The sequence below is a fragment of the Psittacula echo genome, assembly GCF_963264785.1.
Source record: "Psittacula echo genome assembly, chromosome: 3".
Taxonomy (NCBI): domain Eukaryota; kingdom Metazoa; phylum Chordata; class Aves; order Psittaciformes; family Psittacidae; genus Psittacula; species Psittacula echo.
The window spans coordinates 6,059,490-6,074,302 of NC_137736.1; the positions used below are offsets into that span (position 1 = coordinate 6,059,490).

The 14,813-nt window shown below is 42.1% G+C and overlaps 1 protein-coding gene across 1 annotated transcript in view; it reads right to left on the reverse strand.

Annotated features, from left to right (window-relative positions):
* The window catches only part of CLCN1 (chloride voltage-gated channel 1), a gene marked incomplete at both ends in the record, with an annotated part of 35,148 nt that overhangs the window by 4,531 nt on the left and 15,804 nt on the right, over positions 1–14,813 (reverse strand). Inside the window, 11 exons of the mRNA XM_080612634.1 lie at positions 144–226; positions 1,625–1,730; positions 1,852–2,078; positions 2,579–2,712; positions 3,413–3,626; positions 3,754–3,864; positions 5,368–5,437; positions 8,032–8,181; positions 8,592–8,676; positions 10,475–10,576; positions 13,511–13,595. Coding sequence (XP_080468760.1) covers positions 144–226; positions 1,625–1,730; positions 1,852–2,078; positions 2,579–2,712; positions 3,413–3,626; positions 3,754–3,864; positions 5,368–5,437; positions 8,032–8,181; positions 8,592–8,676; positions 10,475–10,576; positions 13,511–13,595 — 1,367 coding nt within the window. The remainder of the gene's footprint in view (positions 1–143; positions 227–1,624; positions 1,731–1,851; positions 2,079–2,578; positions 2,713–3,412; positions 3,627–3,753; positions 3,865–5,367; positions 5,438–8,031; positions 8,182–8,591; positions 8,677–10,474; positions 10,577–13,510; positions 13,596–14,813) is intronic.

A 14,813-nucleotide genomic window follows, 5' to 3' on the forward strand; every position in this document is an offset into this window, starting at 1 on the left:
GAGCTCCCCACTGATGTTGTCAGAGTTCAGGACCATAAGTGTGTCCATGCTTTGGCCAAGTGCTGAATGGCTCTAAGTAGCAGGTTCTACTACCATTGCATTCTCTTCCCTCTTCAGACTACTGGGCTCTCTGTATCCCTAACCTGGACAGCACTCTCTGTTTCACGTGCACGGCTGTAATGGCACAAAAGCTGCTGGATCAGTTGCCTCCAACTCCTGAAATTGCCTGAAGAAGGAAAACAAACAAATAGGAGAACAAATAAGAGACAAAAATACAAAGCCCCGTGCCCAACTCCTTGCCCAAAGCAGGTTTGGAAATAATACAAGGGACATACATGGTACATGACAGAGCTGAGCCAGGCACAATCAATAGCATTCAATTTGTAATTTGGTATCTGCGACATGCCGGAATAAATATTCCCATGCAATATCTTTTCCTCAAGGAGAAGAAACAACTCATTACACAGTAGCCTTGCAGATATCATTTATAGATCAGCGTCCCTGAAGAAAAAAACCAACCAACCAAAGCAAACAGAAGGAAGACTACTGACACAGCACGGATACAAGGGATAAACTGCTGTGATGAGAGGTTTCTGCAGTCCACAAAGAGAATGTGTTTTGGAGGATGAGTATGGAAAGGAGAGGTGACAACGTGGAAATTACTTCAAAGACAAAACGTATCAACAGCCTGAATACTGTGACAGGTACAAAGGAATCCATGGGTTGTGCCAGCAGTGCAATGGTGGGAATGAAAAGCACTCCAGAATTATTCTCCAGGCAGGATAGTCAGGAATTAGCGAAGAAGAGGAGATAGGGTTTGGTGCTGTTGTGAACAAGGCTGTGGAGGAAGGTTGGTCAGAAACAATGACAGCTGTGAACCGAACTAAAAATGATGGCAGAAGACACTCCTGCTCCGCTTCCTCTTGTCACTCCTGGATCACTCAGTACCAGCTTCACCTAAAATGTCTCACACACTGTCTTTGTTTTGATGTGATTCTTTTTCTGCTTCCGTAGGTGGCTGTCCCACCACTCTGCCTTGGAAGCACAAAGTGGATTTTCCTATGCCTTAGAGATTTAGTCATACGTGAATGATGTACCAGGATGTGCTGCATGCTATATTATATCCTTCAAAGAGCCAGAGCTCTGCCCTCTGTATTCATTCTCGAGATTGGGCTACACCTCTGTGCTTATTCACTCTCTGCACATTTCAAGACATGTAAAGGAAAAAAACCCCACCATCCTGCATCAAGTGTACATGATACATGAATCAGAAATGAGCTACGAGGGTGGAGGAGGCAAGAGCTGGGACTTTTCCATGCAGACTCCAGAAAATGTCCAAGGGTATAATATAGCAAAGGCTGGAATGAGGAGCACTGACAGAGAGCAGCCTGAGTGGGTTTACTTTTGCCATGCTCTCTGAGGGGTCACAAACAAAAACGTATTTACAGGTATGTTGAGGTGATGCTGAAGCGCATTAACAAAGAACCTTTAATGCAGGAACAGCAGAGAAAGCTCCTTCTCTCAGCCTCTCAGAAATCAGCACCTTGCCCAGGCATGTACACACGGTTAGCATGAAAGCTTCTACAAGCTGCCTAGGATGTAGCTGAGGCACACCAGAAGTTACCTGGGAGTCGCTGTGGCTCTGAAGGTTCAGGCATCTGTTTAAGAGGAGCTGTTGGGCCATTGGGCTCCTCTGGATAACTGGGAGTGGGACTTGGGGGCCGAGGCAACTGTTATGGAGAGGAAAGAAAATAAAGTCCACCCTGTGTCATTTCTTTCCCAGCCTCTCCAAATGCCTTACTGCTTCTTAAGCAGTCTCTGTGTTGTAGTCTCTTCACTTCTCACCCTCACCTCTCCCTTCTCATCTGTATCCTCATCCTCATCAACATAAGCAAAAGATTCTCGCTTCAGCTTTGGCAGGGTTGCCCACGGTCCCTTGCTGTGCCCATCGTAGGGTGCCTCAGACAGCTTCTGCTGCATTTCCCTGTGGAGGAGCCGACGCCGTTCTGGGCTTATATGTCTCTGGAGGAGATCCTGCAGTTCAGATCGCTCTACAGACCCCAGAAGGATCATGGTCTCTGCAGAACACAGAGCAAGAAGCCATTAAGCCACTTAAGAGTTTTTTCCAGTGTCCCCTGCCACACACTGCCCTTTCCTCCCTCCATCTTCTTCAAAGTGCTCGGACTCGTACTGTCTAGAGCTATGCAAGAGCCACTGACCAGCCTTGCTAGTTGCTGCTAGTCCTCTGCGGGGCTGTGGGAAGCTCACCATTCCCGAGTTGTGCCACTCCTCAGCACCACATCAGAGGCAAGATCCCTCCCTGTTGCCACAGTTCAGTCCACAAACTTCCCACACACCTCCCTTACCTGCTCTATCTACTTCACTACCCGCACTCCAGCTTACCTGTCTGACCACCTGAAACAGCCTTCTGTCATACACCATCCATAGCGGAAGATTTTTAGGAGGATTTTTATGTAGTGGGTTACGCTGTCTCCTTCACATGCAAGTTGAAAGCCAATTTCTATGGCTCTTTAACCTGAGAGTCTTCAGGAAGGACCAGTTCCTCCACCTTGCTTACCTGGTGAGTCCACCAAAGGCAAAGTCTTAACAGTGGTGCTTTGGAGAAGAGTTTGCAAATCTCGGTATTTGCAGTTGGAAGAGACAAATTTCACATCTTGGACCATAATATCCTCAACAAAGATGTTGTATTTGCTGTGAATTCATGGACAATAAAGGGAATAATTAGCATATTAAAAATGTCTAGCAGATAAATCCCTTCAAGAAATATATAAATGACCAATTCTTTAAAACATGTTCTCAATACAGTTGAGAACAGAATATACAGAAGAATAATCTTCTGTGAGAGGAACCAAAGAGGACTTTCCAACACAATCAACACAGATTAACTGGATTCTCATTACAGTTGTATTCCACTCCATTGCCCCTCATAATAAAAATACACACATATATATGTATATATATACACATATCTACATCTATGTAGTGATGTTTTATGTATACATACCTATGCATATTATTAAAGACAGGAAGACGTGTGTATGAATAACTGAATTTTGTTTGAAGCAAAATATCCAAATAGCATTATTTTTTGCTGGAGAAAAAAATCCAAACCCCAGAACAAAATGGAAAAGAGGCACTTGATTTTTAACTTCTGAAACTGGCGCAATGTGGTAATTTTACTACAAATTCCTAACACTGCAGATTGTTCAAACCTGTGCTCCGTTTCTGTGTATGAACACTAATTCTTGGTTTTTTTCCAGCTGCAGGCATGTTCTGCCTTATTTTCTTTGTAGTACTATCCCCTTTTCATGACCTTTTATCCTCCCATGATCTCATTCTCTTCTTTATTTCTTTGCCACTCCCCACCTCCACCTCTGTTTTACCACTATACCTTATGTGATTCCAGCCCAGATCTGGCAGGTAGGGCAACTTCTTCACCTGGATGATGCTATCATAGAGGCTAGGCTGCAGACTCTGGGCCACCATGTTGGCAAGAATGACAGCCACCATCATAGGGAGGATGTGAGAGATCTGACCTGTCAGCTCGAAGCAGATCACAGCAGTGGAGACAGTGTGGCTCACCGCTCCTGTCATTGCTGCTGCGCCTTTCCCAGGTAAGGTGCAAAAGGAATAGAGAGACAACGACTGTCATACAGAAACAGCATGTCTTGTCAACCAGGAAAGTCATGGGGATGGGACCAGGTGAAGGAAAACAAGGACATGGAAACTCACCAATGACTGCATACCCTCCAGGTAAGATTTGATAAACAATACCATCAAAGAGGATTCCCTTGGGAAAAAGTGATGCCATGATTTCCCCAATAAGACGCCCAAATGCAGCACCTGGAAAATATCACTGACGGTTATGGAATTAACATCTAAAGAACACCCAGTTTGTGCTGTGCAATCACTTGACTATTTTCTAATGGAAACAAAATCAAAACTTACATTAAAATGACACCGGGAACTGAAGAGTCAAAACACACAGAAGTCAGACTTCAAGAGGAGAGAGGGGTACTAAGATATGGAAGTAGAGTTGACCCCTCATTCTTTCACTTCGGCACAGCAGTGTTTGTGATTTCCTCTTAGACAGGAGGAAATTCTTGCAGTGTCAGTCCAGATCACAGCTGAGGCCCTTCACACACTCATTCAGTGAATGTCCGAACACTCACGGAGGTCGTGTTCTGACCCCTGCTCACAACAGGGCTAATTTCAAAGTGATATTAAGTCACCCAGGGCCTTGTCCAGATGGGCTTTAACAGTCAGCAAGGATGGAGGTTCTCCAGCCTTTCTGAGCACCTGAACCGAGGAAACATTTCTTTTTTCCTTATGTCCCATCAGAATTTTCCCTGTTGCAGCTTGTGCCTTTACCTATTTTTTATTGTGTGTCTATATGAGGAGTATTTCCTCTCTGTCCCCTAACTGCATTAGGTGGTGAAAGCCACCATTAGATCCCCTCTTCCCTTCTCTTCTGCAGGCTGAACAAGCCACACTTCAGGATCTCATTTGTTCTGAGCTCCAGGACCAACAATCTCAGTGACCTTCACTAGACTCATTGCACTTTGTCAAAATCTCTTGTACTGATGGACACAAAATATTCTGGAATCACACCCAAAATGCTGAATGCAGGGGAATACCCAATTTCTTTGCCTTCTTGGCTAGGCTCTTCTTAATACAGCCTTGTTTGTGTTAGCCTTCATCACTGCAAGGATATGCTACTGACTCATGTTCAGTTGCTGCCTGCCAGAACCCAGAGGGCCTTAGCACACAGCGTTTCATTTAAGAACTGCGGGTACTTAGTGCTGAACTTCATGAGCTTGTACACTTTAGTCTAATGCAACCTCTCTTTCTTAACTTTAGAATCATATTCTTTTTAACTTTTGATCTTGGAATGAAAACAAGTTAAAAACCAGCAGACTCCATGCTACCAGATTTCAGTCAGCAGAAATGATTAAGTGGTGGATTACACTGCAGGTACTAGTTTTGAGGTTCTCTCTCTGGTTGGTCTTCAGGGGTGAAAGGTGCAACTACTACTACTAATAGGTTGAAAGTTTCTCTGTAGGTGAAGAGGCAGAGGAATTAGAAGGCCTGGCTCAGTATGCCTCCCCACAGTGTGGCTCTCCTTATGTAAAAGACAGGGATTTCTCCTTAACATTTGGATTTGGGTGGTGGGAAAATTACGGAAGCAGAGACTCAGAGGTTGTTATATGGATGTTAACTGAGCTTGTCGTAGGAACCAAGTGATCAGTCCTCATCCACTAGAAGAAACCTGCCTGGGTTCATCTGCAATGTTTCATCCTCTCTGCCTGTCAGGCCTATATGCAGCAACACAGAATTGAAACTCACCTAGGACAAAAACAGGCATGAAGCCTCCACAGGGGATTGGCATCGTGGTAGCAATGACAGCCATCAAGAACTGGAACAGAGGCAGAGGGTGCAGTTGTTACTGAGCAGCAATAGCACTTTCTGCAGCCCCACTCTACTGCCCAGTCTGTGAATCCATGAGGGATCTGGTGGTTCAGCCAGAAAGTGAAGGGTAAAGGGGCTGTGGGGTGTGAAGGGGAGCTGGAGGAACTCTGACAACACCAACACTGATGCAGAGGAGCTCTGGTTGACTGCTGTGGTGGCAGGGAAGCTGAATCACCAAGGGGACGGATGAACGAGAGAACTCTTTGGCCTTGGACCTCAGAAATTGCAATTTCCCACTGCTCCAAACAGCTCAGCTTTTCACAGAGCAAGGTTGTCCAGACTTCACAGACTCAGAATGATTTCAGTGTGAAATGAACTCTGGAGGTCTCTCCCCCAAATCCCTGCTCCCAAAAGGGCAAAGTCCTAAGTTAGATCAGGTTTCTCAGGTCCTTATCAAGGTGAGTTCTGAACATCTTGAAGGGTTGAGATTCCCCAGCTTTTCTGGGCATTTTTGCCCCTATTGACCCACACTCAGAGGAGAAGTTTTTCCTAAAGTCCAACTCTCATAAGTTTCCTTTATTCCAGCTTGTGCCTGTTGCTTCTTGTCCTATCACTATGTTGAGCAAAATGATGAAATCCATACTGGTACCGCTAAGACCAAGTCAAATGATGACTTAGCCCAGCACATACAGACTTCTTCTGGAGGCCACAGCCTATTCTTACAAACACTTCAAAGGCCAATATGCTCAGACTTTCTCAGGCAGTGTGACAAGAGAGTTCCACAGTTGAGGGAAACACAGAGAATGCTGCTGTCTTGAAAGCTTGTACCTAGTAAGTGTACTGGCAAGATGTCGCTTGCTGCAGCAGCATCATTGACAGGAGAGAGACAACCACGGTCCAGCACATCAAGAGCAATACTTTCAGGTATTTCAGAAACATATTCTCCTCAGGGTGAGCAAACCCTTCCTTTTTGAGGTCCACCTTTGAGACAGTGATGCCTCTCTATAGACATGGTTGTAGCTGTAGATGGATGAGATACTAATCTGTAGAAGGTGGGTTTGGTGAGAAAAGTCTACTCAAGACAACTTTTCCCCTGTAACTCCCATTGGAAAGGGAAAATGAAGGCAAGATATAGCCTGCCATTTAGGAAAGCCCTCTACAAAGGTAACAAAGAGCCAGAACAGTATTTCTCAGCCCATGGTAGGAGAACATGCTGTGAAGATGGGCTGTTGCTTTTCCTTCCATAAGCTATTTGAATATTCCAGAAGAGAAGTTCCTGGCTTGCTACAGAGGCCAGCAAGCTGCACAAGTGAAGTACTGCTAACTAAAGACAGAGCTAACTAAGCTCTGTCTTTACAGTACCAAACCCAAGCCATATATACAGCTGAGAACTGGAACTATACTGCAGAGGAGAATCAGGCTGTCTTTGCCCAGAGTCGAAACATCAGTTTCTTATTTATATGGCCTATCCCAGCTCTGAATAAATCCAGAATGGAAGAGTGGTCTAGTGAATTGAGAAAGGTTTTAGTTAATGGGACAAGGCCAATGAATCTAGTGTCTGAGGATATAGCTCTTCCAAAGGAGAACAGATGGACTCAGGTCAGATACGCCATGTAGTCCATGCCTCTTTTATTTAAGTAAATGAGACCTTATCTGCTTGGTACATATAATCAGAATTATCATAGAAGTAGAACCCCTTAACTGCCTGTCAGAAACTCAGTACAGGTTTTTTTACTTTAGCTGGAATCAGCTGTGTCAATCAATCATTGCTGTCCATTCCTGATCTGCCAAAATGTTCAACTGATAGCGCCAAGGTGGCCTCAGCTGATTTGCTCCTTTGCAACAACAACAAAAATCACCATTTCTATGATATTTTTACTATTTTATGGTAAAAAAAGGTCTTTCTTGCTACTTGTATTTTGAACACTGGAATATAAGATTTTCGTCTTTCAAACCTCTTCCCTTTGTGCTGTCACGTATAAGTTACACAGCTGATCTTTTCAGAGGCTGAACAGTTGCAACTTCCACAGACCATGGCAGCTCAGAACATCTAACCTGCTGTTGCCTTCCAAGAAGTGAGCAAAACTGGTTTCAGCTGCATTTGCCCATCAAGTTACAGTACTGCTAATCCCTGAGCCTAACGCAGCTATAGATTGTCCTTGCATGTTCTTCTTTGTCTTTTATCTACAGTTGGGAGTATCAAGTAGGCTCTATCAGACTTTATTTAGACCAAACCTAAAATACCTGAGAGCTTTTTACTGAATTGTTTATTTTTGTGGAACCTGAGAAATCTTTTCCTGGTGGAATTGTCCCTACCAACTGCAGTGGGTACCAAAGGTCACTCAACGAGAAGCATGAGGAAGATGACTTAGGGAGCAGTGAAGGAGGTCACCAGTAAGGCCAGGAAACGATTCAATAATAATTTTGGCAATCTAATTCAAGGTGGGCAAACATCACATCAAAAGATATAAGAAGCCATTGCAGTTGTAGTGCTTTATTCAATACCCAGCAACTCCTCATTGGCAGTTCAAAGCTATTTTACAAATGATCAAGAACATTCACTCTGAGTGGAGAAGGATTATGGTCTGCTGGGTTTCCTACCTTTATGAAGAAGAAGAGGAAGATGATGATGAAGATGCTGACTTTAGGATGGATCCAGGCAGCAGACTTCCCCAGGATCTGAGGGTCCCCTGTGTATGTTGCCCAGGTATAGTTATCAAAGAGAGAGCTGATGGCTTCCCGTGGCATCAACTAAACAGCAAAAAACAAGGCATGAGCCATGAGATCGGATGGAGTAAATATTCTACCTCTGTTCCAAGAAAGTGGAGATTTTTACTCTGGTAATTCATGACTTTAAGACCCAATTCATATTTTTTAATCTGGAAGAGAGCAATACTTTACCTGGACTGGTGAAAAGCATAACTACCTTTACACATGGGGTAACATCTTCCTTATTACTTTCTTAGGAGAGTGGACCTTTTTCTAGTTTTATATGAAGGAGGTAGCAGAGATCATGAGCCTCAGAATATAGTTCCTCCTCAACCCAAACTCCTCCCATAGCTTCTTTCCTCTTTCCATGACATAAAATTATTGGGTCACAGGATAAGGAGAGACTGCTCCACATAACTACACAGGATTTCAAACACACATCCCACTCTCACCTCTCCTGCCATGAATTGTCCAAATCCGGGAGGAAAGGTCATAGTTGCTATAAGGAAGGTTATAACCCCAGGGTATATGAGGCGGCTGAAAAGAAAGTAAAGTTTATTAAAATACAACCTCATATTCTTTTCTTGAAGCGCTATCACTTCAGGACTATGAATTCTGTTCCTGTAAAAGCTCTCTGTCACGTATGTATCAATTGCTTTGGAGTTCTGTTACTGGCAGTTTAATGCCCTGCTCCACTGGTCATCATTCACAGAGAGTTTGACTGCCAGCAAAACTGTTTTCCCCATTACAATAAGTGTAATGGGAGGTATGGAGTGAGACAGGGATGTACAAAATGCACAAACATGAGTATGTGGGGTGTGGAGAGGGGATGTGTATTTACAGTGACGTGTGAACCCACTGTCAAAGGCCAGCGCCTCTTCCATTTGTCCTTATTATTCAAGTCTTGCTTCTTCATCCCCCATGCAATGTATCCTGTCCTCATATATTTAAATGTAGATTTTTTTAATAGGTTTCTGCATGCATTCCCCTTTGCATTAATTCTTATGAGAAAAATTGCTTTTCTTTCCATTGAATTGCTGACCATCACAATTCTGGGGAAGGTGTCCTTGCTGGCCAGTGGGTCTATCTGTGCTGGACCAGTGGGACACAGCTGGACGGCAGGCTGAAGCCACCTGTGTCTTCCTACTGCTGTGTCCAATCCCAGGATGGGTTTCTGGGTACGCTGTGAAATTTCAAGGGCACTGGGACAACACGAGTTTAAGCTGCCTCTATGTGCTGGACAAATCCTGTCCGGTCTCCCCTGACAAATTACTGTGTTCCCAATAGGAAGATCTGTCTGAGATGCTGTAGCATTCAGGAAAACAAAACATAACCTTTAATTTCTTTCTAATACCTACAAAATTCTGAGAAATTAGAAGTTTAAATTCCACCTTTTCAAGCTTTGCTCCACTTCTCTATTAACTTTGATGGCTTTGCTAGTGCTTGTGGGTAATACTAAATCATGAAGAAAGAGAAGTGTTCTTCCACATGATACACTGAGTTAGACTGAACTTCTTAACTAGCAGTTTTCTCCTGTTCAGATATGCAGCTTGCTAAGAAATGTAGGTCCAGCACACCTCTCATCTCAAAAAATCCTCATAGCATCAGATTTCTTCTGTAAAGAACCTGGAGACATTTACAGTTCGTCACCTCTTCTTGTTCAGGTTATAAGTTTGGAAGTTGTGACTTAATTAGAGAGGGGAAAAAAAGTATTTTCAATTGCCCTGTGAACCTTTATTGCTAAGAGTTTTATGTTGTTCTGTATTTCTCTTCCATGCTGCAATTCACACCATTTGGTTATTATCAGTTTCAGCCGTTGGGTTGTAAATACGCAGCAACTGCAAAGCTGCATCACATTCTTTACCTTTTTGACTACATTCTGATGAAAAAACAATTAGATTCTAAAGGCTTCGATTTCAGTTGTATTTAATTTTCTGAAAATATAGATGTTGAGTTTCTTTTTCATAGATTCTAAAAAAAAATCCAAACGAGGAGCAGCATAATCTTAAAGAGCATGAGCACTGATTTTCTAATCAAAAACATCTTCTGTCCAATGAATAGATTCCCTTGTCCTCTTACTGAATATTACAGAGACTCCCTTTTAAATCAAGAAGCTATTTGAAACTATGGGGGCTGATCAAGAGAAAATCCAGTGCAGAACAAATTCTCCTGATGTTTGTAAATACCCAACTCTGATATAATTTCAGTTTCTCATAGTTTCACTATCTTACACTTGAAATTGTTCTACTAGCTTTCAGGAAGCATTCGTTACTGTCCAATACCAGTAGAGTATACAAATCTGGTCCCTAAAGAGAGTATCTTCAAAGGCACTCACTATTTGGTGAGAAACTGGCTCAGGGCCGTATGACGCCGGATACACAGGACCACTTGGCGATTGAGATAAACGAAAAATGCTCCAAGGAATCCAGAACATATCCTGAAGATGAGAAAATGAAATAAAATCATATCAAACCACAGATAATACACAAACCAAGAGAACGAGTTCAAGTGGTTTTCATCTTCCGCTGTTCATGAAGTCTTGTAGAAGTCACCTCCTGCCTCAACTCATTTGAAGACATTGACTCCCTGATGAAAATGGAGAGATTATTTCGGACCTTTGTCACACACACTGCCGTTTTACCAAATCAATTTTCTTTTTACAGGGAGGGAAATCTCATCTATAAAGATCTATAATATAATCTAGACAAATAATCTATAAAAAAGGACAGAAAGGTCTCAGTGGGAGCTGACAAAGAGCAACTGGGCAAAGACCGGTGTTTCTGGAACTCAGACATCAGGTTGGAACAAGAAATAATACAAATGAAGGGAGTTTAACTCTGATTCATCAAAGTTATATACCTACATCAAATACTAAAAGGAGTAGCAATTCTCGTGCCTACAGCAAAGTATGTCATCTCTATGATCCTAATTACTTAGGCCTGTGTTCCTGATCCTAATAAAGTCAAAATAGGTATAGCTACAATGCTCTGCATGCTAATGAGACCTGCAAGACCACAGAATACTGAGGATAAATAGATAAATAGATTCTATTAATTTGTAAACTTAATAGAATTCTCCTTTCTTGTATGTTATGTAGGCTTTTGACCAATTTCATTCAAAGATTAATTTAGTTTACTTAAAAAGATGCATGTTGAAAAAATCCTGCTTGATCATTTAAGAATTGCATGGAAACAAGTTTAAACTAAATATAAAGCTATTCTAGACAAACGTGTCCATTGAATTTCTCTTAAATATTTTAAGCCAGCACTGCTTAGCACTACTGTTAAAACAGACCAGTCCTAAAGGCTGCATGGTGAACTGAATTTCTTTATAATACTTTATATTAAAAAATAGATCACTCCATTCCTGCCTATCAATTTGACAATACAATAGAAGTGCTCCTCCTGTATATATATTTATATATATACATATTTTGTATATATATGCAAATTAACACAATTTGCTGACACAGAAGAATATGATCTAACTGCTATTAGTACTTCAGCTGGCTCAGGTTTTTTTGTCTGACCTGAAAGTGAAGAAATATATTGGATAGAAAAAGACTTCAACTTTGAGACCTAATGTTAAGAGAATTTGGAGCATTCCAAGTTGGCATCATGGCTCTATCCAAGACAGTCCAGGTCTTTAGATTTTCTTAAAAACATACCACGTTGGATACCTGGGCATTTGAAAGCATTTCACTGTTGTCATATACTCCTTTCTATGTGCATTACTAAAAAAATAGCTCTGCCAACTATGTTCAAACCACAATGACAAGAAGTTTTGCATTCTAGCAGCTGTAAATCATAGAATCATAGAATAGTTAGGGTTGGAAAGGACCTTAAGATCATCCAACCCCCCTCCCATGGGCAGGGACACCTCACACTAAACCATGTCACCCAAGGCTCTGTCCAACCTGGCCATGAACACCGCCAGAGATGGAACATTCACAACTTCCCTGGGCAACCCATTCCAGTGCCTCATCACTCTTACAGTAAAGAACTTCCTCCTTATATCCAATCTAAACTTCCCCTGTTTAAGTTTGAACCCGTTACCCCTTGTCCTATCTCTACAGTCCCTGATGAAGAGTCCATCCCCAGCATCCTTGTAGGCCCCCTTCAGATACTGGAAGGCTGCTCTGAGGTCTCCACGCAGCCTTCTCTTCTCCAGGCTGAACAGCCCCAACTTTCTCAGGCTGTCTCCATACGGGAGGTGCTCCAGTTCCCTGATCATCCTCGTGGCTTTCCTCTGGACTTCTTCCAACAGTTCCATGTCCTTTTCATGTTGAGGATACCAGAACTGCACACAATACTTCAAATCACAAGGATTATCTTTTTCCTTGCCAATCTAAACAGATTCCCCCAAGTTTAGCATGCAAAGCCTATTTAAGAAGAACAAAATGGATATACATTAATAACCAAACTCCTATATGTTCATAGATTTTCAACGTCTGGTGCCTTCAAAAAATCCCTTCAAAAAATCCCATGTTCAAGTAAATGAATATGAGGGCAGCCTGCTGAAAGAAGCTGGAAAACCACAGATATATTTCTGATCTTGGATCCAGGTCTTGCAACAGAATGTGTTCACAACACCAGCACAGGTATTTGTTCTCCAGTCCACTCCCTTCAGTACTGCTCTGCAGTGATTTCCCTGGAGCCTCTCTCAAGCTCTAATTTCTTGGTGACTTTTCCTCACAGCAATTCCAAACTCAGTTTTTCTCAAGTATTTCCCAATTCTCTTCTAATTTTTCTAAAATTCATTCATTTCCCCAAAACTTCCTCCACAAATGAAGCCAATTCAGGTATCTCGATAAATAACATAAATCTGACAATCAGATTAATCGCTGTTCTCATTGAACCCTATTATCGTTCAGTCACCCTTGCCACCAATTTGAGTGTTCCAATCTCTTTAGAAAATGAAAACCATTTTGACCTTGCAAAAGGGAAACTTCCTGGTTAAATCTTTTGTCCTGTTTTTGTCAAGTGAAAAGACCATACTTGTTTGGTCAGTTCATTTGGGGACGCCATCACAACTGAAAGGCCTAGAATCTATAAAATCAGAAACATATACTCAGAAATCTATACTCAGAACCTAGACCAAGTCATACTTACTTTTTTTCCCAGAACTTAATTGCTGAAAGAGATGCATGAAAAGTAAATAACAAACAACTTGACAACACCCACATTTCCTTCCTTACCCATTGTGCCACATAGGCACCATTTTTGAAGGAGGAATCCCGACAAGCAGAGGCCTTATTTGTGACAATCAAACTGTCCGAAAGAGATGTATGTAACTGTTTTGCAAAAGAGCTTCCAACAGGGCTCACATGATAACCTTTATAGGGCAAGGAGCCAGGTTCCTGGGAACTTACCCTATTACAGCAAAGGCTGGTAGCTCTTGCAGATCAAAGGGGAAATCCATGCGAAAGTTGGTTCTGAACAGGGCTGTGATGGTATCTGTGAGAGAAATAAAGAGGTAAAGAAGGAAAGGGAATAATGAGGTGAGAAGGTAAATGGCATAAAAGCTAAGGGGAGGGACAAAGGAACTAGATATACATGCTCCTGTGTGGTTTCATGATCACAATTACATACAATTTACAGATTGGCAGACTGCTCTGATTTTAGTAGTGCCTGTTTTTGAGCACTTGCAACCCTAGCACTTTAGGTGGTATAGGTTTATTTTCAAACAATGTATATATATATATTTAGACACAATCCCAGAAAATAAAAGCTCTTCCCACTATATTCACTGACTCCGACAGCTCTCTTTGCCAAGGCAGGCAGTGCTTGTGTATCTGGAGAAGCTGTGTCACTCAGTTCTGATTGCTTTCTAGGAAAAAAACCCTCAGATACGCTCTGAAGTTTTATCTGCAAAACATTCGACTGCTACTAAAAGAATGAAAGTCTTCAAAATCAAGAGATGGAAAATATCAGCTAAGACCCATCCCCTCCAGCTCACTTCTCCTGGTAGTGTTGCACTGCTAAAACGACTCAGATGTTGAAACCCATCCTAGAAGTACCTAGTTACGTAGAAACAGTAAATATCTGTACGCCAAGAGGTAAAGTACAAATTAGCAATCTAGTGCAGAGTGGAAATGCAGCTAAATGAGGATGGATATAAATCCCACCTTGCCCTGGATGAAGGAAATACTTGCACAATGAGGAAAGAAAAGCAGCAGTGAAAATCTAGCATTCTATGACAATTACAGGAGGCATTAATTACTTGTTAACTGATCAGACAGGACCAGGTCCCGTGTTGTCATTTTCTATATTCAAGAGAATATTTAAACCAAGCGATAGCTTAGCACAAAAAAAATCCAACCCTGTGGAGTCAAGAGACCTAAGGGCAGTTTAAAGTAAGGGAACTGCCCACATGGAGCTCAGATCAATAAAATACATACAAATGTAATATTAAAACATACAGAAATTATAAGCAAGAAGTTTACAAAGAAAGGGCAGCCTTCTGCATCAGCTGGAACTCCACTGACACAGTATGTGAAATGCTCTTCTGAACAAGCTTGTCCTGTGCTATTTCTGTCTGTACAAATGTTGCACTCACACTTCCCAGTTACTTGAGAGGGTTATTTTTTCAGTCAGATCCTACCAACCCTGCAGCATGCTAATCATTTCACCGCCTCCGTTTGCTAGACTACTTGGTTTTGATGCTTCTAGCTG